Here is a 23,375-nt window from a genome sequence, read left to right on the forward strand (position 1 = left end):
AAAAAAACCTAGAGTTACCGACTTCTGGACCAAACTGCTATATAATATAAAGAAATCTGACACCAAAGCATTCTGGTCACAGGTAAATGCTTTAAATAGACCAGCACAAACAATAAACGTGACCTGTGTTACGGAACAGGCATGGGTCAAACATTTATTTGATACATTTTCAGTAAGCTCTTTGTCGTCGCTCACAACAATAGCTCACAACTCATTAAACGCAGTGAACTCGAAGACCCCCGTCTTGGCACAATTAAACAGTCTGAGCAATTATTAGCAATGTAAAGACAAAACATCCAGTTCACATTCGGAAATAGAAACACTACAAATAATTAAGAGAAGCAGGCAAGATAGTGCTCCAGGCTCGAATGGTGTCCCCCAGGCTATCTACAAGGAGGACCCCCAATATTGGGCGTGCAAATTAAACAAGTTATTTAAATCAATAAGTAATACTAGACGGCTCCCAGAAAGCTGGAGAGGGGCGATAATAAACCCTATCTATAAAGGAGGAGACCGCAAAAACCCAGCCAATTACCGTCTGATAGCACTTATCGACGCCGGAGCAAAATACTATGCATCCCTGGTGTTGATTGACCTTATAAAATGGTCTGACGATAATAAGAAGATTCCGGTAAACTATACAGGGTTTCGCAGGGGCATCGGCACCATGGCCAACGCCATTGCAATAAGTATAATTGCCGAAAAGAGCATGCAAAACCATCAAGCATTGTACTCCTGCTTTGTTGACTTCAAGGCGGCCTTTGACCGAGTCAGCCGTCAACTACTCTGGTCCAAATTAAAGCAACAGGGCCTGCCAGACACAATTCTAAATCCTATAATGAACTTATACAAAGACACCTGGATACAGTAAAAGATTGCCAATGGGCAACGGCTAACACGCAAGATCAGTACACATAACGGATTGAAATAAGGCTGCGTACTGGCCCCCCATCTCTTTAATCTGTTCATGGCAGACTTAACCACAAGGCTGGATGGGATTAACGCCCACCCACCACGGCTAGGAACCCTACGGCTAACACACCTCTCCTATGCCGACGACGTGGTGCTTCTCAGTCAGACAAAAATAGGTCTGCAACGCCTCCTGCATGAACTGGCTGAATATACAAGGCAGAACCTTCTTGAAATAAATACTCAAAAAACAAAGATCATGATAATAACTCGCCTATGCAAAGCACAATCACTTTTTTTTCTAGATAGCAAGAAACTGGAAGTAGTGGATAGCTATAAGTACTTGGGAATACAATTGGACAGATGCTGTAACTTCTCCCAGCACTTCAATGTCATCGAAAAAAAGGGAATGGCCCTGTTACACGCATTCAACAGTATTTCCAAGCAGCTAAAAAGCCCCCTGTTTAATCCACTTTTGACAGTCATCAAAGCCAAACTACTTCCTACCATAGCCTATGGCAGTGTGTTACATCATGGGAAAAGTGCACAGCTTCTAGACAAAATTCAAACTAGAGTCTATAAGCGGGTATTCAGTTTACCGGGTAATGCCTCTCCGACACAGGTCCGACTTGAGTTTGGTCTACAATTTCAAGAACTACAAATAAAATACGAGACTATTAAGTTCTGGTACAATATCTTGATGCACAGGGAAACAGAAATCAAATCTGCCACGTGGGAGTCCATGCATAATAGTCCCAATTCTCAATACACCAAGTTTCTAAAATTGTCTCTTATCACAACCGAACTTGCTACGTTATGGCAAACCAAACTCCCGGTATCTTCATTCAAGCAAGTAGTCATAAAGGCAGCAAACAGGCATTTGCTGATCAACGACAAGTCAATCCTCAGTCACCGTTCGCATGCCTGGATGATAATTCAATCGTATAACACGTCCAAACCCGCAGCCTATCTCGGATTCCCCTTTTCGTCATATCTCAAACTGAAATACCTCAGCTTAAGGATGGGTAACTTGCCAACAAATGCAGATCAACCGGATTGGAGGCAATCAGACTCCAAGGAGTGTGAATTATGCGGGGCCGCAAAACAAGACCTCATCCACTTATTTTGCATCTGTCCTGCACTGGACCAGGAACGTCGGCACTGGTTAAAGGCGAAGTATAACGAACATGGAATACGCACCTGCCGCTCAGCTATTATACAAGTCCTATGCACAACAGACCCACAATTAATCTGCAGATCAGTTAAGTTTGTTTTGAAGTTTGAAAATAAAAGAGGTGTCACGGCAAAGAGCTGTTAAAAATCCTGAACACGTGTTACATAAAGAACCCATAAGAACTATCATAGGGGCAGATTTATGATAACTGGCACATCCCCAGGGATGCACCAGTTATTTTGCGCCGCTGCTCCGCCACCCATGCTGCGCCGCATTTACAATGCAGCGCACCATGGGGCAAAAACGGCACAGAGGCGTGGCGCATCTGTGCTGTTAAGGTGGCGCATTGCTGGAGTTGCGTCGCAAGCGCGACGCAGCTCCAGCAAGGCTCGGGGGTGCCCCATCTTTACAATGCTGTGTCAAGACCTACGCCTGCTTCAAGCAGGCGCAGGGTTTTGACGCAGCATTGGCCTGAAAGTGACTGAGTGCAATCTTATAGATTTTACTCAGCCACTTTTGCGAGGCGCACCTGCCCCGGAACACCCACCCTGCGCCGGAACGCCCACAAGTGGGGCAGGGCTTTACAACGTGACGCATCTGCCTAGATGCGTCACGTTGTAAATGGGTTGTAGGGATGCACCGCGTTTACGCCGCAGTTGCGTGACGCAAACATGGCGCATTCCCAACATAAATCTGCCCCTCTGTATTTGCAACCATGTAAGAAGTTCACGTTGTAACATAAAGAACTAATAAGAATTCTGTAACCGCAATCATCCAAGAAGCCGTAGTGCCATCCTCTCCCTGCTGTAAGTCTCAGATAAACACGCAGTAGATTGAACTAAACTTTCCTCAATCTTGAGACAAGTAGAGTTGCATCTGCCGTTTTTCACTAGTTAAGGGATTAACCCAAATTGAGACTAAGTTTGTGAAAAAAAGGGCATTCTCTGTATAGAACCAACACAATATCGGATAATGTAGTTCAGTATAAATAACACCCTAACATGTAACATATATTTTATCAATGTTTTTAAATTTGAATCTCGCACGCATATTGACCAATTTTATATGATGTACTTTTTACTTTTGTAATGGTTTTAATTAACTACACAATAAAAAGTCTGATTTGTGATCCAGATACGTTAAAACTAGTAGACCTAATGAGTACCGTTGACTTAAAACAACTGTTTATTGGTGCCACACATAAGGCAGGGCACACACTCGATGGCATATTTTCCAATAATGGGCAGCTAGTATTCACTAACACTCTCCCGGTGGTCTGGTCAGATCACAGGGCAGTGCTTTTTGAGGTGACGCCTCCTGACCGAGGTACAAAGAAACCAGTAAAAAACAGACTGTCAGTAGAGCATTGGATAGGGTGAAAGCCAATTAATTACATGACAAACTGACCTCTACTTCTCCTACTCTTCTGGTAGATTTAGATGAGGCCAGGTCTGTCTATACAAACTGGCTGGATGCAGCAAGTAATAAGTAAGCGCCTAAGAAAACCCTCCATCATAACAGGGAATGACCTACGTCACCTTGGTATACCCAAGGCATTAGAGAAAAAAAACTGATCTGTAAGCACCTAGAAAGAATCTGGAGGAGGGAGTACAATGAGAATGAAAAAAACAAATACAAACAAAGCCAAGCACAGTATAAGCAGCTACTTTATAAAACTAAATGAGCTCTTTGCAAATAAAATAAATTTGGCAAAAAACTAAACCAAAGAACTATTCAAAACAGTTACGGCGCTAGCACACACAGCCTCCACTTCCATCACAGCGAGTTTAGAATTGTGTGATAAGATAGCAAATTCTTTTTTCAATAAAGTTATATTCATAGTATCTACAAAGAAGACATCTCTTGTAGACATGGCAGACCCGAATGTTGGAAAAAAAGTACAGTGCTTCAGTTCGATAACTTTACACCAGTCATAGCTTCAGACATCCACACACTTCTGGTGAAAATAAAATCAGGGTCACCAATGGATCTGTGCCCTCCCTCTATACTAAAGCTAGCACCTGAACCAGTCACAATAACTTTGACGGGCATCATAAATGCTATGTTTTTAGAAAGCCAAACATTAGCTTCGAAAAATTGGAAAATCTTCGCCCAATCTCCCTGTTACCCTACATGGCCAAAGTGGCGGAGAAGGCTGCTAATGGAGTTTGTGGAGGAGGCAAGCCTCCTTCACGATACTCAATTCGGATTCCGGCCTAGCACTCCACAGAGTCGGCCCTACTTAGGGCAGTTGAGACCATGAGGCAGGGGGTGGATGAAGGCCAAACCATGGCCTTGATCCTGTTGGATCTCAGCGCAGCATTCAACACTGTAGCTCATGCCATCTTGCTACAGTGTCTGAACAAAGGTGGGATCTCTGGTGCTGCACTGAAATGGATCCAGTCCTTCCTGACAGATAGAGGCTTTCAGGTCAGGCAGGGAGACTACTATTCGAGAATGGTTAATTTGGGTCAGGGCGTGCCTCAAGGGTCGTCCCTGAGCCCAACTCTTTTTAACCTGTATGTCTCCCCAGTGGGTACCATAGTAGAGAGCCATGGGCTTCGCATAGTGTTGTATGCCGACGACACGCAGCTGGCCATCTCCCTATCACGCGCACCCGGTCTTGCTGCAGAGAAATTTAGAGTTTGCATGCAGGAGTTGGCAGCATGGATGTCTGCCAACTGCCTAAAGTTGAATGGCAGCAAGACAGAGGTGCTCGTGGTGGGGGGAGGCCCGTCGGTGTGGTCGTCGGCATGGTGGCCATTCTGTCTGGGGATGACACCTACACCGTGTCAAGAAGCCAAAAATCTTGGTTATGGCTTGATGCTGACCTCAAATTCGGACCTTAGATTAGGCGTGTGGTGGGGGTATGTTTCGGTGTCCTAAAAAGCCTGCAGAAGATTCTTGACTTGCTTCCGGTGGAGGCCTGTAGGACGCTGATGCATGCCCTGGTAACGGCGCAACTGGACTACGGCAATATGCTATATCTGGGGGCGACAGGAAAGAACATCAGTCGTCTCCAGGTATTGCAATATGCCGCGGCCCGTTTGGTCTTGAGATTACCACGAAGGTCGGCCTCGGGAAGAGTGCTCCAGGCACTTCACTGGCTCCCAGTGAGAAGCAGGATTGAGTATAAGGCATTGTGTACATGCCACCGCATTTTGCACGGTAAGGCACCAGTGCAGTTGCGGGACCTGATTTCTCGCTATGAGCCATCACGTGCCCTGCGTTCCACCGGTGCTGGGCTACTGAAAGTCCCCAAAGTAAGAAAAGCTCGGATGGGGGGGCAGGTCCTTCCGGTATCTGGCACCCAGAAGCTGGAATGGACTGCTGTCAGAGCTGCGCCAGGAACCATCTGAATCCAGATTCAGGGGGAAACTTAAAACCCATCTCTTTATCCGCTAGACTTGCACTGCTTCTGGCTGCCTGATTCTGTTGCTTCCACTTGTCACAGCGCGGGGACACGCCGGTGCGCGTAACTAGGCGCTTTACAAATCTCCCTATTATTATTATTATTAAAGCTACTTCCCTAAAGCCTGGAAATCAGCATTAATACTCCCTCAGCTGAAAAAAATGAACCTGTATCCAAACGATTCTAACAATTTTAGACCCACATCTAGTCTTCTACTCCTTGCTAAAATCTCAGAAAAAATAATGAACACCCAACTCAGTCAGTTTTTGGAAGAGGGACAGGTGCTGGACCCTATCCTGTATGGTTTTCGGGGGGGACACAGCACGGAGTCTGCTCTCCTTAAATCCACTGAAGAAATCAGGACTACTCTGGATCAGGAAGGAACAACTGCCATGATTATGCTGGACCTCTCTGCGGCCTTTGATACGGTCCATCATGTCTCACTAATGGACCAGTTGCACGAGATTGGAGTAAAGGGTTTGGCCTGGAAACTAATCAAAACATTCTTAGCCAACAGATTACAGACAGTCACACTTGGAGATTTTAGTGCCAAATTTTTCTCCCTTCTTTGCGGTGTCACTTAGGGGTCGTCTATAAGTCCAACTCTTTTTAATATATATGTGTCGTACAAAAACACACAAGGTAGTCAAACTAATCGCACTTCAAGACAGATTTGTTAGATACAAGTATTGTCAGATTAGGCGTCATATAGGTGTAACTATACACCAGATAGTCTAATAGGTGCCAATCAGGGTAAGATACCCCACTGCCTAGGGTATCAATAGTTACAAAACACAAAGTGAGTTTTACAGTAATATACACAGAGCAGATACCCCGGCACTCTAATCATTCATTTCTATAGTTTAACAGAACAGTCTTTATAGCTAAAACCAACACCACAATGATGAGTGAAACTTTCTATCACAGGAGTTATGTATAAAGACAAATATCCTTCATTTCTTTTAGGTGTTTATTCGCAAGTAGATATCAAAGGAAAATAATTCTCCCTCACTAGTGGATTATTCTTTTCTGACTCACACATGGTTCTTCTTTTTATCTCATTCTGAAAATCTGGTATTTTCATCTGAGATAATTTCTTCACAACCCAACTTGTCGAAACAAAGATTACTGCACATAATTGTGCTTGTGGCTCAACACTATATACCTGTTGTGTAATATTCTTTGAACGTTGATTTATTTCTGGCTTGAGGTTTTCTCCTTTTCCTGTTATTTTCCCTTGCATCATGATCTGTGGTATATATATAGATTGTGTTTAGTTAATGTAAGGAAGTATAATATGGATATATAAATAGAGTGCCGGGGTAACTGCTCTGTGTATATATGTGTCGTAGCTAGCCCCCCTCAATGGGCGGGGCTACAGAGCTGATGTGGATGGTTGCGTGAGCTGAGAGCTCTGCTCCAACCCCATCATTTATCCTGTTTGGGGGCCAATTATGCCACAAAAAATTATATCTGGTGGCGTGCTGTACTGCCCAGGAGGTGCCAGCGCCACTTATAGGTGGAAGTGACACCATCGCCTAGGATCAGCGACTGAAAAGGAGCAGGACCCTGATAGCTCAAGATGGCGCCGGATACAGCCGCAGTGAGCTAATCTGAGGCGGAGCGTGTCTGATGTCCAGCAAGATGGCGGAGCGGGGGATGAGACCGCTGCTGCCGACTGACTAGCAGAGGTGGCGAAGTAAGCTAAAAAACGATGTTGGATTTAACCCTGATCGGTGACTGGGGGTGAGTGTCTGCGCTCTGTCCATCGCCTCCTTGTGTTTGCTTTGTTAGCCCTAAGTTGCCAGGGTATGCCCAGACATTGGTCCCTTGCTCACTTTGCCAGTTGATTCAAGCTAGCCTGGCTGATGAAGGGTGTTACCCAGAAACCAGTCCCAGGATTCTTCTTTCCCGTTCAGCGAAGACTTGGCTTGGCAGTTCAGGCTGCACTGTTCCTATGAGGCACAGGTCAAGACTGATTTGCATATAGCTGGGTCTGAACTGAGGTGGTGAAGTGAGCTAAAGAACAATGATGGATTCAACCCAGATCTGTGACTGGGCATGAGTGTCTGAAAAGTTTCAGCGATCCGTATATCATCTCCTTGGGTTTGCTTTGTTAGCCCTAATTTGGCAGGGTGTGCCCAGACGTGGGTCCCTTGCTCTCTTTGCCACTGGATTCAAGGTAGCCTGGCTGATGAAGGGTGTTACCCAGAAAACTGTCCCAGGATGCTTGTTTCCGGTTCAGGGAAGACCTGGCTTGGCAGTTCGGGCTGGACTGTTCCCATGAGGCACAGGGTCAAGATTGATTTGCATATAGCTGGGTCTGAACTTAGGTGGCGAATGATGATGGATTCAACCCAGATCTGTGACTGGAGGTGAGTGTCTGAAAAGTTTCAGCGCTCCGTCCATTATCTCCTTGTGTTCACACAGTAAAGGGCAACATGTACTTTCAGCATTGCAAACAAAACATCCTGTACGAGAGGAGCGGAGATGCTCATTATCTCTGTTGGTCTCACTTTCATGAGGATGGTGGCAACAAAGCGAGGTCCTGCCTGACCAGGCCCGGTTCTCCTGATAACCAAAAATGCCAATATTCTCAGCGCTGCCATTTACTAACTTTTGTAGAGATTTTATTTGTTTCAATGTAGTCAAGGAAGCATCTGTATGGCGACGCCAAGATGCACAGTTTAATTAGTGTCTTTCACACTGTGTATTTTCCACAGCCTCTGATGTGTACTGCCATGACCATAACATAACACGTTTACAAAATATTAATAATGGTCAGAAATTAGTTTTTTACGGTTTAGTGATAATAACGCTTTTATTTAATTGATTAAATGAGAAGTGGCCCCTACACTTTTTACAAATGTGAGATACTGTCGGTCTTGGTTTTAACCATGCAATAAAGTGATCAGTAATAATTACTAACACATCCTAATGCAATAATACATTTTGAATAATGGGAAAGTTGCTTCTCAAGGTTCGAACAACAATTGCAGACATGCATTAAAAAATTGCGTGCACCTATATAGTATACATTCATTGCCGATTTGAGAGCCACAAATTGTCTACATGGAACCTTTAATGGAGTTATCAGAGAGGCAGCTTTAGTGTTGAACTTTGGAATGGAGTGAGAGGATTCTGGGGAGTTAAAATATGGGTTAATCCCCAGTTTTTTTCAGATTGGCATCATGCTTATGGTCACACGATCCCGCTGGTCACGCAGGGTATAGGCTTCTGTGGAGCAGCTCACATTAGGTTGACCCAGATAAATGTTGTGACCTGGGTTACACATGGCCTGCTATTATCCAAAGAATCTTTTTTAAAAAGTTCTGAAGAATGGAAAGTACGGTTAGACATTCTTGAATGTAATAGTGTGGCCTTCTGGTTGCATAGAGATACACAGACAACCATTGAGTGATTTGAGCAAGCCTCACAGCAGGCTTAGGTTAATGAAGGAAAGGTTGTGAGTGATTTGAATATTGATTATGCAGTTTGACTGAGAAGCTACCCGAGGTCCTCTATTTTACTTACTTTGCACACCAGCTGATGACCCAGATGTTTCGGCCTTGGTGGAAGTGGTAGCTGATGTCATCATGGTTATCCTTAAAGAACTGGCAGGCCTAACAAATGTAGTAACTATAAAATAAAGGGAAAAATAAATATATCATAGACACTGCAGTCGCTTTTACACAACATATTTTGATGCTGTCACTCATTACCTTATCAATTGCTAGTATGCACTCATAAATGGTTATAATCTGTGCCCTATAGGCCTCTCCTAATATGTACCTTGATTGTTTCTGCCTACCAAACCAGGCAAAGAAAAGTTATTGTGACAAGGCATATATTTTATTTTGACAGAGCCCCATTGCAAGAAGTAACTGTTTTGACATACATACATAAATAAATAAGTAGTTGACATGTGTTGGCTCTTGCTTATTTGGTCTTTCACTGGTATTACCCCCTAAAGACCCTCTTCTTTTGTACACTTTTGTTGTCCTTCCAGACTAAACACATGCATTATCTGCTGCAGTCTAGGTTTCAGTCTATATATGATTCTTATCTACTAGTTATCCTATTCAATAAGGGGTACACCATGCAGATTATTGTGCTTTCCTCCCTAATATCTGCATGCGCCAATATTTTCTAGACATTTTCCACCAGTAAATGTGACCTATAACCCTGGACAAATAAAATGCAGTTTGTGAACTTTATTGTACCCGGTATTTAACAGATGTGGTACACAGTGCCTAACCCATAACTCTGACTCCTGCACAGAGATTTGCATGGTTTGTGGAATTTTCTTGCTCAGTTGTAGTCCAAGTGGCTGAGATTAGTTCAAGTAATCCATCCATCACCTTTTTGTATATTTCAGTTTGAGTCAGGGCCTAAGTTGTCAAAATCCACTAGTACACACATTTCTTAGAATGTTAATGCAGTTAAACAATTTAGCCCCATTAGAAGAGTTTTGTTAGACCTGCCATCCTGGGTGGTCCTACCCCAGACATTGACTGGTGTGAGATAAATCATAGGTTTCAGGGACATTATAGTTAGAAATTAGCATTTAACAAACCTTAGAAATTCACTGAAAAAACTATAGGTTTCAGGGACGTTATAGTTAGTTGGACATTCCACTACAAAACCAGAGACATTTGAAAGTTATAGTTAGTATAGCTTACTATAACTTGTGCCCCTGCAATGCACTGCTGATGAAGTCACAAATTACATCACTCATGATATGGTCAGTGACAGCATTGATGACATCACTGATGACATCTCAAATGACATCACTGATGACCTCACTGATGACATCATCAACGTGATAATCTGATGCCCCTCCTCACACCCTAATATAACCTTTGATACACCCACTCTAAAATACAGACTACCATTTTTGAAACCATAGACAAATCAATAGCAGTGAGTATATATCCACTGACTAATTCCTAGCTATACACACACATTCATTCATTCACCCATACAGTTACTCATACATGCAGCCACTTATCAATACAGCACTATTATATGTACTCATACACCTATACAAACACTCATACACCATCACTCATTCATAGAGTTATTGACACACCTAGCTAGTCATGTAAAGAATCAATAACATGTCCATTTATTCACCTATACAGTTATACATTCACTACCCATGTAGTGTAGTTCCTATATTCCCAATAGGCTCTGTGCATTGGAATAATATGTCCTATAGATTTGACGTAGGACTTATGTCTATTAGGTCTCTATTGAATATTTTAGACTTAATTGTGAGTGCCAGCTAGCTCAGAGGTCACTAGAAACTTTCTCGAATAAACAAGAAGGGATTAGTTTCTGACAACAGCATAAACATGACAACTTTGTTTCCCCAAGACTAAAACGTATCTTCAGAGTCATGGAAACAATAGATAAATATTTTACTCAGTCAATCGTGCATGCTTCGTTTCATCAGAGGTGAAGAGAAATAGAGAGACAAGCGTTTTCAATAAAAGGTTTATTGAACAGTCTTCTTTCTCATGCAAGTAAAGTGAACTGCTACAATTGTAAAACAAACTGTAAAGTATAATGCATACAGCGAGAAGAGTATTATGAGATGTTACTGTAAAAGCATTGTATGATTTCTAAACCATAGATGAATACATTCATAAATAACAAAGGCTAAAAGTACTCAACTTGGGCTTCTAAAATACACCTACCCAATGTACCTAACCTAAGTCCAGTATGAGGGAAGAAGTAAGTGTGGTGTTGCATAGGTCTAGTTTTTCTTTGCCAAGATTCTATCCAAGATTTCTCCTAGGGTTTAATCCGCGCCGTACATTGGTTTTAGAATGAACGATGTCTGGTATCTCTGTCTCGGGACTCGATTTCCCAACACCCCGCAAGGGGAGCTTGGAAACACTGGAGCTGGATTCTCAGTGAGAGAAAGGACAGCTTCTCGATCAGTGCATCAGCTAGGGGGTCGGCTTCCTTCTGCATTTGCTGTAACGAGCTGCATCGGGCAAGTAGATATTCGAGCTGCTCCGAACTACTGTGTGTTTGCTAGGGCAAGTGTAGGTATATTTATACCTGGAAGGTGCCTAGTTGGATGTAAAGTTGGACATAAAACCGTCATCAAAGAAATCCAAGGGAATTGTAGTTCTTTGAAAACTCCATGAATTTTTGGACAAATCAATATTCAAGCAAGGGGATGTCCCTGACTGCTTAAGTCGATTTTTCCAAGAAATTGTTGTGGCTTTTTGGAACGAGTGGAAGTAGCCATGCCTGTATTTGAACTGCATGGGCTATGTTTAAACTTTGGTATGATTTCTATGTATATATTAGGGCATGTAAATTGTACCTATATAAGGGCATGAATTGGAAATTTCGCTCGGATCCTAAAACGCCATACAACACCCACTCCACTTTATTATGTTCGACATTACTAAATTCTACGCATTCAAAACATATCTAAAGCATAATGTGTAAAATCCCACCCAAAATACATAAAATGCATTCGAAATGGTTGCACACGAAAATGATCATATGTGCTGTACACATTTTAAAAGCATTGTTTTCATTCAAAACATATAGTTTGACATTGGAAATGCTAGCAGAATGAGTCATGAAATTACATTTATGAAATGGCTCTTAAATACTGAAGAAAAAAGGTGAGACCGACCATACAGGGTCAAAGTATTGTCTCTTGGAAGTATTCAAAGAATTCTTGTTCTCTATGAATAGTTCTACTTTAAGCAGATTACTTTGTGCCAAAAAAGTGTTCAATTTCGGAAAAAGTAAAATCGCAGAAAAATAGAGTTCTAAAGTTGGAAGTTTTGTTTTGAAAAGTGAAGTTTGAATACAGAGTTCCATAGAACGCTGTGTGCTATCTTCAAAAGTCGTTCTCGTTGTTTGGAGAAAACATCAAATCTTCTAAGCTGGTAAAGAATTTGTCTACCACAGTATGTGAAAGTTGGACCACTTCGTTAAGTAAACCGATTGCACAAAAATGTGAAGCATCGCCGTCAGTGTTAGCTGCATTAGCAATGTTCGAAGGAGATGGAGAAGGTACCTCTGTGCCTGTCGATCCACGTATCTCACCGTCAGCTGATTGCGCCTGTGAGACCTCAATGAATGCCGTCATCAGGATTGGTAGCCGCTGGGGACAACACAATGCATGGGCCCTTACTGAACCAAGCAAAGTATCAACGTCCGTTGGCTGTGCTGATAGAAGTGTTAGACAGATGTCCAACACGCATTCTTCTCCACATAGCAGGCATCATTGAACAGGTAAGAAGCAATCTTGCCAGATTGGTCGGAATGATAGAAACCATGTGGTATTCAGATCTCTTAAATGAGTCAGGCCCAGAATCTGCATCATGCGCTCAGAACACTCACGACAGGAGAGTGTTCTCTTTGGTAATCTCGGTGTCGCTAGTGACCGGACTTGCCACATCGGAGCAGAAGGAACAAAAATAGTATTCCTGCTACGAGTCCCAAAATGAGAGGCAGGCTGCCGAACACAGAGTGCAAGAAGTTTGGAAATATGCTGAGGACTGCTTCAAAAGGTGCTAACAGTCCAGAAAAAAAGGTCTTAAATACATGTACAATACCACTGGAATCAGACATGTTTAAGATATGACCTAACATTTCAACGAAATGTACAGGGCAGTTTGTTGACAAAAGGGCATGTATCTCTGCAGAGGACCTTGCAACTTGTAGTTTATATGTCTCTTTGGATGAGGTCGGTGGCACATTTTTTTGTAAAAGAATGGCTTTCATTCTGCTAAAAGTATCAATTTGTATAGAAGAGATATTCAGTGAAGGCCATAATGGCGACTCCCCATCTGTCTTAGTTTTAGGTAACAATACTTGCATAAAACAAGTGACCCTGGCTGACACATTTACGGGATAGGCTATTCCTGGCAACATTCCACAGCAGCTGTGATCATTCAACATTATATAGCTCCCGTTAGAAAGCTGCCTAAAAATTGGATCTATAACTGCAGCTGGAGAACCTTGCAGATGACAGGATAAGTTGGTTGAAGAACTGTCACAGGTTCTGTGTATGTTAATTCCCTGGCATAAAAGTTTACCGCTTAGTGTGTTTTTGCGGTTTGTACCATTAAGAAATACTTCTTTTCCCCCCCACTCCAACATCTGTGTGTATATGGTAATTACCAGGTTGACTTTATGTATTCTTTACCCAACCTTTCATACACGCCAGCTGGTATATGTTTCAAACAATATTGAAAATGGAAAATTGTGACAGGCAGAGTGTTTGTCCCATGTATTAAGAAAAACCAAAGGCTGTATTGCCAGAAACCGGTCCTGGGAAGCTTGATTCCGGTCCAGGGAAGACATGGCTTGGGAGTTCGGGCTGGACTGTTCCCATGAGGCACAGGGTCAGACTGATTTGCATATGGCCATGTCTGAACTAGTGTGGAGGAGTGAGCTAAATAACGGTGATGGATTAAACCCAGATCAGTTGACTGGGGGTGACTGTTTGTATTGTCAACGCTCCGTACATCATCCCCTTTGGTTTTTCTTTGTCCCTTGTATTAGGCATTCTGTTGCAGGTTTTTCCGTAACAGTTAATGGTAATCTTTCCAGATTTTCAATGCTCAGCACTGTTTAGTCTGCTCCTCTTTGTACCAAAGTGATTATCTGTAAGGTTAAATACAGAAAACAATAACGTGGTGTTGATTAGATGCCATGGCACATATCCAGAACGTAGATTTTGTAACGTCCAGCCTAAAAGCATTATAGAAGGCAATTGTGACTGTCCATGCTGTAGCATGACCAAGACCTGTTCCATTATGTCTATGGCAGAGGATACTATGCTGTCCAAAGAATACATTCTGGATGACAGAGTTGTTAACCCATTGTCAACTACAGAGAGAGGTGTAGTGAAGTTTAAGGATTGTTTGGTTTTGTATTTTTAACAGAAAGAGGAGGACGATGTTGATGGGGTTGCTATGAGAGAGGGTTGAGTAATGTGTAGTGCTGTGGGAAAGGGTCTGTTAGGAGTAGTTAGAGTGTAGAGCTGGTGTTTTACATGAAAAGCAAGAGTGAGCTTCTAAGCATTAAGGTTAAATATATTGTAGGTTTGTGTTGTGTTTGTGATGTGTGGATTTGATAGTGGAACAGAACAGGTGGAGTTTTGTATGAGAGTGAAGGTGCCCTTATGTAGTAGGTATGGTGTGTAATGGGGTTTTGTAGAGGTTGTTAGGATATTGAAGAGTGGGTAGGGTTTGTTTGTTGAAACTGAGGAGTGCACATTTGCTGAAAGGTTTTATTATGTTTGTGGAAGTAGATGGGTTTAGGTGTTGACTGGTAATCAGTAAAAATGGTATAAAAGGGCAGCATTCCTGGACATTTTTCGACCTGGCCCTACTAGGCTCAAATAGGCAGTTGTCCTTGTCTTTTCCACCATTACTCTTAACTCCCAAGCTGAAATGCACTGATCCCTAAGGTTAAATAGCCCTAGATCAAGTATCCTTTGGTCAATTAGAAACCTTGACCTAACCAACCCACTCAGAACCCTCGCCATATCAGCTAATCAGAACTCAAACCCTAAGCCCTAAGTCCATAGGAAACTCCAGCTCTAAAACCCAATCAGAACACCAGGCCTATAAGCCTATCAGAATTCAAACTCTAATCCCTACATCCAATGGAAACCCTTGTCCCAGGAGCCAGCCAGAGCACAGATGCAACAACCAGTAAGAAACTGTAATACGGAGCATGTGATCTTAAACACAAGCTGGTGTGCGGGAGGCAGGGAGGTGCTCATGAAGTCAGAATATTCATGGACCCACAAAGGCTCAATTTATAAATTGTAGTTCCTATTCAACTGTGCATGTAAGGCCCAAATCTAAAACCACCAAAAACACTACTTTTTTTGTACTGAAACAGATTACTTTTTCTAGCCAACTGCAAGTGCTACACTCACTTTCCAAACACAATTAAAACCACAACGCAGATTAAGCAGCCTCTTAAACACTATGGTTAGGCTTTGGAGTGTGTTTAGCTTTTTTAGCTTGGAAAATATTGACTTCTAGAGGCCATAGAACAGTATGGGGAAAACCTGGTGAAAATGTAAACAGTTGCATCTGGTCAACTTACACATTGCACAGAAACCAAGAGATACATTTAAACAGTCATGGGCCTCAGGAGCTCTGCTGAGCTACTCACATAGCACCATCAACAAATATTGTGACCTGTCCTAAAGGAAAAATACTGTTACAAAACAAAATGTTTCATCAATTTCAGAAGAATGAAAGGTTAACTTAACCATTTTACAATTGGAACATGAAGTCTGCTGAAGACATTCAGGCCAATGAAGAACTTGAAGTAATCCACAGAGAGCTTTGATCAAATCATACAGTGTTCCTATTACGCTAGAGGAAAGGTAATCCGTTCAGTTGAAACTGATTTGAATAATGAGTGGTACACCAAGATTATGATTTTCATATCACGCTGCAACAATATTAACTGTAGTATATGTGGAGTTAGGAATAGTAAAAATACAATTACACATTTAGCTTGTTAACATAGTAGTATTCAGTGTTCTGCATTTCATAATGTTGATACTCAATATTTATCACCTCATTATTCTGATAAATACACAAATATAAACATTGACTGCCTTACTTGGAACTTCTGAATCAATGTGTTCAGTAGCTGAGGTCTTGGAAGTGACAACAAGAGTAGTATACGTGCTCGATGTCCTTGTTGTTGTCTCTGTAGCGCTGGATATGGTGGCTGCAAAGTAATGGCAGGGGCTGATCAGAGATACAATGCATTCAATGTTATACAATGCAAATTGATGTAAATAAAACAACCCATTTATCCCAGTTAGCATAGTGTAAAATTACATGGGCATACTCTTGCATAAGTGAAGAATTGTGCCTAACAAGAAATTCCATATTTTCTGGCCAAAGGGAGACTGGTTTACATAGAAATTTTGATACATTCTTCCTGAAATTATTTTATTCTTGATCAAGTATCCTGAAAATATCACTTTGAGTAAACTGCATGCGTGTTATTTTCTATTCTGCAAATTTTATGTGAGATACTAGCTCACAGTACTTCATGCAAAACAAGTAACCACATACTCTACAGGAAAATATGCACAACAGATGCTTTGTTTCATACTATGTGTGACACAGACAATAGTTCACTTCATCTCTATGTACTGCTAGTACCCATGATTCTTTCTTTGCAGATAGGTATATGATTGATTTGACATAGCAAAACAACACTTTTGTGGACTATAGGGCGCAGGTGTTTTTGGTTTAAATTAACATTGGATTATTTTATACCTCTATGCACTGTAACAAGGGCTTAGTGAAGCCCCGCTATACCAGCTTCTGTGGGAGTGCCATTGAGTAAGATCAAATTGACTTTTTGACCCCTTCTAACTTTTATCTTTGGGTCATAGGATGCAAGACAGAAACAGGAGTTAATAAATACTACTGGGAAAAAAATAACATGTCACAGCTATGGGCTTGGACCTGTGCTGTCAAGTGAGCCAATTTTTATTTTTTAAATCGTAATTATCTGTCAGCTAGTGAACAACATATGCTGGTACAGCACATGTCAGGTAGTCACCACTTGCTAGTTATAGTTAGGTCAGCATTTCCATAGCAAATACCTTTTTTGGTTTGTGTATAACTTTGGCACCATTTGATGAATATTCATTAAACATTCCAATAAAGTGATCCTTTTTGCCTACATTGTGCATGGAAGCTTCTGGGGTATCTATCATGCATTGACTGAGAAAAAAAGGTGGTTTCCAAAATACAAAAACTGCATGCATTTTACAAAGACATTTGTCAGAGGTGCTTTCGCAAACACTGCTGAACAGAATTACAGCAAATTTGACAGAAAGCAAAAGCTTGATCCCCAGACTTTGCTTTTTTCGCGTAAATCCATTTGGCAGTTTTTGAAAACTTAAGTTACAGAAATATTTGTATATTTAAACAGTTGGGTCAGAGGGACTCCCGCCCGAGTCATGCGGGACATTCAATTTAAAGGTAGAGCATTCTGATTGGCCCAGGGCGGTTTTTCTTTTTTAGGACATTTTTCTCCTGTGGGAATAAGACACCCATAGGAGCGAGCAATCTGATTGGCTGCCAGCAACATTTGAAAAATGTTGCTGGAAGCAATTAAAGGGCTTGCCCCCCAGGCCTGTGAGGTTTACCAAATGGTTTTAACAACTAGCCATTTTTGCCTCAATCCCACAGAAACCCTTGGGGACTGTGACAAAATAAATGGTGGTTGACATTATTTTCTCATATGTATGGGGAGAGGGTGTGTGTAGGGCCCCTCTCCCCAGTCACTGTTGGGCCCCAGGGACTCCATAACCCGGGGTCAGATATGTTAAATCAACTGGAAGTTATGCATGGCCCCCCTCTCAAAGCCAATGGTGGCCCAAGGACCCCATTCACTAGGACCATATTCATAAAAAAGAGGAAGGGGCCATGCAGTTCTCCTCCCCATGCCGATGTCAGTCCCTGGGATCCCCCCTCTGGGGCCTAATGTAAAAATTAGGTGAGGAGATGCTTGGCCCCCATCTCTGACGATTTTAACTTCCTGGGGATCGCATCACCTGGGCACCACCCAAACAAAAGGGGAGGGAGCTGTGCGGCCCTCGTTCCTGAGCCTAATAAGTCCCCAGGGGCCCCATCTCCATGGGCTGTATTAAAAAATAAAGGGAAGGGGTCCATGCCATCCTCCTCACAGAGCCTCATGAGGCCCCATGGACCCCATTCCCCAGGGCCAAAATAAAGTTTAAAGGCAGGTATTTATAATAATGTGAAGATGGTGCATACATTATAAATTAAAGGTACAACTATATTTTGGCTTGTATGGAAAAAACAAATATTTTTTTCCTAACTCTAACTAACCTCATCTCATATAGGGATGCAGTAGCCTTTGAAGGCTTTGGGGACACTATCATCAGGGGCCAGCTCGGTGACTCTGTCCCAGAGAGCCCACTCTCGGGACGTAGTAGTTTCCTTTTTACGATGAATATGCCTTTACCATGTATGCCATTACAATGAATTGTGTTGTAAAGGTATTAATGGCAAAGGCATATTTGTTGTAATAGTTTAAAGGTAAGGATATGTAAGTATTTATTGTTCTAAGTATTAAGGGTCTTAATACAATGTTGGTTGGAGGCAGCTTCGACCAACACCGGAAGTACAAAGTGACCGCACCTAGCGCTGTCGCATACTTCCATTCGTCAATTGAAGCTTGTGCTACAGCCGTTAACCAGCCGCAACACAAGCTCCCCTTGAGCGATGGGAGATTGTGTCCGCCTCTGCACCATGTGGCAGGCAGCTCAAGGCGCCTGCCACATGGTGCAGAGATCAACAGGAGGGCGCTATTGGTGCAACCTCGCCTACCAACCAAATTCCACAAGGAGAAGGATGCCCTGATAGAAGCCCCCAAACTCGCTTTCCTACAGGCTTTCCATGTAGGAAAGCCCGGCATGGAAAGCCTGTGGGAAACCGAGCTTCGGATAAGCCACCCATTAGGATTATGGGCTGGTCTCCGATTGGCCGGCGGGCTCCTTGATCCCATTTGAATTCAGTCGGAATGACCGGCCAGCTTCAGTTCTGACTGCCTAGATTGTAATTAGGTGCGGTCGGAATTGAACCCGAGGATCTTGGTCGGAAAGTCTCCTCCCTCAGGTTGGAGGCTTTCCAACCGAGATCGTAATAAGCCCCCTAAGTGTTTTAGGTGTTTTTTATATAGATACATATATATGTATATTCCCTGAAATAAACAAAGGTTATAGATACGTTATTATTAGGCTCAGATTACATTACTACAAAACCATTGAAATTGAGCAGTGATAGTTCCCTGAGCTAACTTTTCAAACAACAATGTCAAAGTTATTGTAAATAAAAAAATGTTTTTTCTATGGAAACATGGTCCTAACTAAAACTGCCTACTGGTGTCTGCCAGTAGGTAATATATACCCACTGGGAAAAGGGGCGTTTTTCCCCATGTTAATTCCCGTAGGAACTTTAAAGATGGTTGAACTGAATTACACCAAGTTTGGCAGAAAGGTAGACATAGGTTCAGGGAAATGCCTTTTTGTGAGTTGGTGTATATCTGTTCAATAGTTTTAAAGATACTAACCTAAATCCAAATTTGTGTACATAGGGATGTGAAGGCTCCACAAACCCTCCCAATCTTGTGATGAGATCTGATTGTCTGCCTATACTTCAAACCAGGAAGGGTTGGAAGCCATCTTGGGCATTGGCTTGAGCTGTGTTCCACAAGAAGAATAACAAAAAAGAGAAAGGGCAGGGTAGACATATCCTGACCCCTAGACCTTTGGATGGGGTCCAGAAGGACCCCACCCTTGCAAAAAAATGTATTTAAAAAAAAATATTCTGACCAGTAGCTGGGCTGGAGTCAAAGTACGGTGGGCATCGTATTTTTTCCTTTTGGGGTCAAAGCTCCCAGCATAATTATTTTTAAAAAGGGAAGTGTGGTCTCTCACTCTTCTCTATTAATAAGCCCCTGGGTGGGCCAGGTCCCAGGGGCATGCAGCCACGTTTTTTTGTAATTAGATAGGGGGACCACACCCCCCCCCCATGACCTATTGCTCAAATTAATTGAGGGAGGCCCGTACATCCTCCCCAGCAGCCCAAGGGACCACTACCTGCCTGGGGCTAAGAAAAATAAATCATGGGGCCTTTAAGACCACACAGTGCCCCCGGGACCACCACTTCTCTGGGGAAATTGTAATGTGTAATTGGTGGCCTCATGGACGCCCTGGGCCTTGGGGATCACCACCTCCCCAGGGCCAAATACTATTTTAAAACTGAGAGAGGGGCCAAGCACCCTATCCCAGGCAGTTCTTGTCCCTGGGGACTGCCACCTCCCCGGGCCAGGCCCCACTACATTAAAGGAAGGGGGCTTGTTGGCCCCCCTCCTGGAGCCAAAGATAGGCCTGTGAACATCTACCCTCCAAGAGCCAGTTCCTGCAATGTCCCGAGGTGCAGTGCTCTAGGAGGCACGTTTGCAGATTGGTAGAGAAAGAGGGCATGGCCTCCTAAACATATCAAATAAAAGAGTGGGACCCACAATCTCGCTGTATTGGACTTAGTGGAGGTAACAGGAGGGCTTATTGGCCACCAAGGACCCTCTGGAGCCAAGGAGTCTTCATCCCCAGTTGTGCGCCAAAAGGCGCATCTGCAGAGTATTGGTGAAAGGGGGCGTGGACTCCAGTGATTTGCCAGCTCCGCTTTTTAAATTATTTGTTTTATTTAATAAGGTAGGGGACCCCCATGGTCCCCACTCTCTGGGCCGATGTCGGCCTCGGGGCCCCCATCCAAATGGGGCCAGGCCTTTTGTAAAAGTGGGGCAGCGCAGCAGTTCCATTCATGTACAGGTTTTTTACCCCTGCAAATCGTTAGCACCTTAGCTGCTATGGAACGTCCAGCTCCAGTGCTGAACATTCCATTGCGCAGGTGCAGCTGAAACGTCCAACGGCAGCACTCCCTAGGTAGTGGTGCCGTCGGCCGTTGGACTAGGAGCAGCACTTATGAGGTTAATAGATAGCAATGTTTTTGTTTTTTACTTTTTATATGACCATCTAAAACTTCAAAATGCCGAGCTTTTTGTGCGACTGAAAGGATGCAATTATTCTGCAATGGTAACTCTCTTCATAGATGTATGATTCGGTGCTTTGGGTGTAACTCCAAGCTTTCCATTTTAATTGTGGTTATTATGTATTGTTGTTTTTGTTTTTATAGTCATGTGAGAATAAATATGTTTTAGTATTATTGGCTTTGTTTATAGCCCATTTTGTGGTAGTAATCGATCACAAGAAGCTGACCGTATACATTGGATTTATTATATCATTTTTTCATTGGTTGTCATTGTTATGTGACCAGAAACTGGTGTTTCAGATGGCAAGTCATGAAAATGCCTCACTATTGTGTAGTTTATGTTATGCCATCATTTGCTTTTACATTAGTAGCCCAAATTCTATTCAACCAAGAATTGAGCTCCTTGTAAAATGAAATTGATGATGTAATGTAGTGTTATTCTGGCCAATGAACTGTGCTTATATTTGTTTTTGTGGCTCTCTTTTGCAAATTTTTGTACACTGAGTGCAGGTGCAAGATGTTTATTTTTTGGCTTGTTGGCCACAGTTTCACCTTTTGCCCCTACTGTAAAGAGTGCGCTCCACTGCTCATCAACACCTCAAATGAGCGCATGCGCAAAGCAGCAGCATTTCCCACAAGGACACATGCGCGCAATGTCTTTTTCTGACGATGATTGGCACACCTGTGGGCAATGGACCAGAGAGAGACTGGACAACCCGTGCACGGGCGCATGCGCAATTTAGCAGCATTCGTAGTGAATACATCGCTACATTGACAGGGCGCACGCGCACTATGCCAGTGTTCAAAGTTGACACCTGACTGCAATCTAAACAAGATGAACCAGAAAACCCTTATATGGGCGCATCCGGCCTGTTGATGAGTCTAATTAGCGATTAGGAGCAGTATAAAAACAGCACAAGATCGCTAACTACCGCACTCTCAGCGGAGCCGCATATGGGGCAGTCAGGCAGCAGTGTCTCCTAGACCTTCGTGAGTATGTAATAAGAACTAAGGTGAAACGCCGATACGAAGATGTAAGTACCAGTAAAACATCGAATGCACATCTCTTTTCAGGTAGCGAATCAGCACGCTTTCCCCTACGTTCCAGAGGCTCATGAGGCATTGGAAGTGATTCATAACAGTATGCCATTTCATTTCCTTTTTTCCTCCCCACTACCTCTCACTGTATTTACAACCCAGAATATTATCACCACCATAGAAGAGAATGGACAAAGAATTCGTTCTTAGAGAGTGTGTTTTATGTTAAGTGTTTTGTAGGTCTTGTACATGTCCCTTTTTTCACGCCAGGCACGAATTCACAAGTAGTTTGACTTTACTGTCTAGTGATCGGAGCCCACACAATTTATTCCACAGGTCACTGCGCCTAGTGTTTTTGTTTTAAAGGAGTGGACCACCAGAAAAAATTCTTTGTCCCCTTCCTTTACAGGTCGACAATCAGCGACTTCGATATCAGCCTGTAGGTACATATTATGTCCTGCACTAACTTTCACTTTTGTAAATAACTTCATGTTTTAAGTAAAGATACGTGAGTAAGGTGGGGATTTGCGTACCCTGTCCCGAAGAAGGAGCTCAGTCTCCGAAACATGTCTACACACACACACGGGAGGTAGTGCACATAGTCTTGCACATTAAACCTCCGTTTACTGCACGTTTTTAATAGTGCCAGCCCGGGGGCAGATTACATTTTTTTTATCCCACGAGCCAGGCCCTTTTTAAACTTCACCAGCGGTTTAAACCTCACCACTCACGCACATAATATTCCTTCACATACACCACGCATAGTCCTGATAAAGTGCTCCCGCGTAGTCGCTGGTCGCAGCACGCCGCATCCCGTAGAGGGGTGCGAAGACCCCGATGATGAAGCATGACACCAAGGGTTCTTTTGGTGTGTAAGGGGTATTTTACAACACAGGGTGTTCCTAACCATAGTAGGGAAACCCTTCCCTTAGTGGATTCCTTTTGTTTAATAACTTCTGACCAGGGGGTACGAATCCACCTGTGAACTCTCTCTCCCCTTCTTGTTAATTTTGGTATTATTATATACCCAGTTACCCACCCATTGAGCAACTCATTTCACAACTCATTCACCAATACAGCTAATGACACACTCACTCACTCACCAATACATCCACCCACATAGCTACTCACACACCCACCTATACACCCATACAGCTACTCCCACACACATACAAGTATATATACAGTCATGCAGCCACTCATATAATATATGTTAGAACTAGTA

The 23,375-nt window shown here is 42.9% G+C and overlaps 1 protein-coding gene across 1 annotated transcript in view; it reads right to left on the reverse strand.

The window, feature by feature from the left end:
* The window catches only part of LOC147733211 (mucin-5B-like), a 1,334,855-nt gene that overhangs the window by 141,849 nt on the left and 1,169,631 nt on the right, over positions 1–23,375 (reverse strand). Inside the window, exon 24 of the mRNA XM_086956056.1 lies at positions 16,131–16,241. Coding sequence (XP_086812182.1) covers positions 16,131–16,241 — 111 coding nt within the window. The remainder of the gene's footprint in view (positions 1–16,130; positions 16,242–23,375) is intronic.

Source organism: Lissotriton vulgaris, chromosome 2_1 (assembly GCF_964263255.1).
Source record: "Lissotriton vulgaris chromosome 2_1, aLisVul1.2, whole genome shotgun sequence".
Lineage (NCBI taxonomy): Eukaryota > Metazoa > Chordata > Amphibia > Caudata > Salamandridae > Lissotriton > Lissotriton vulgaris.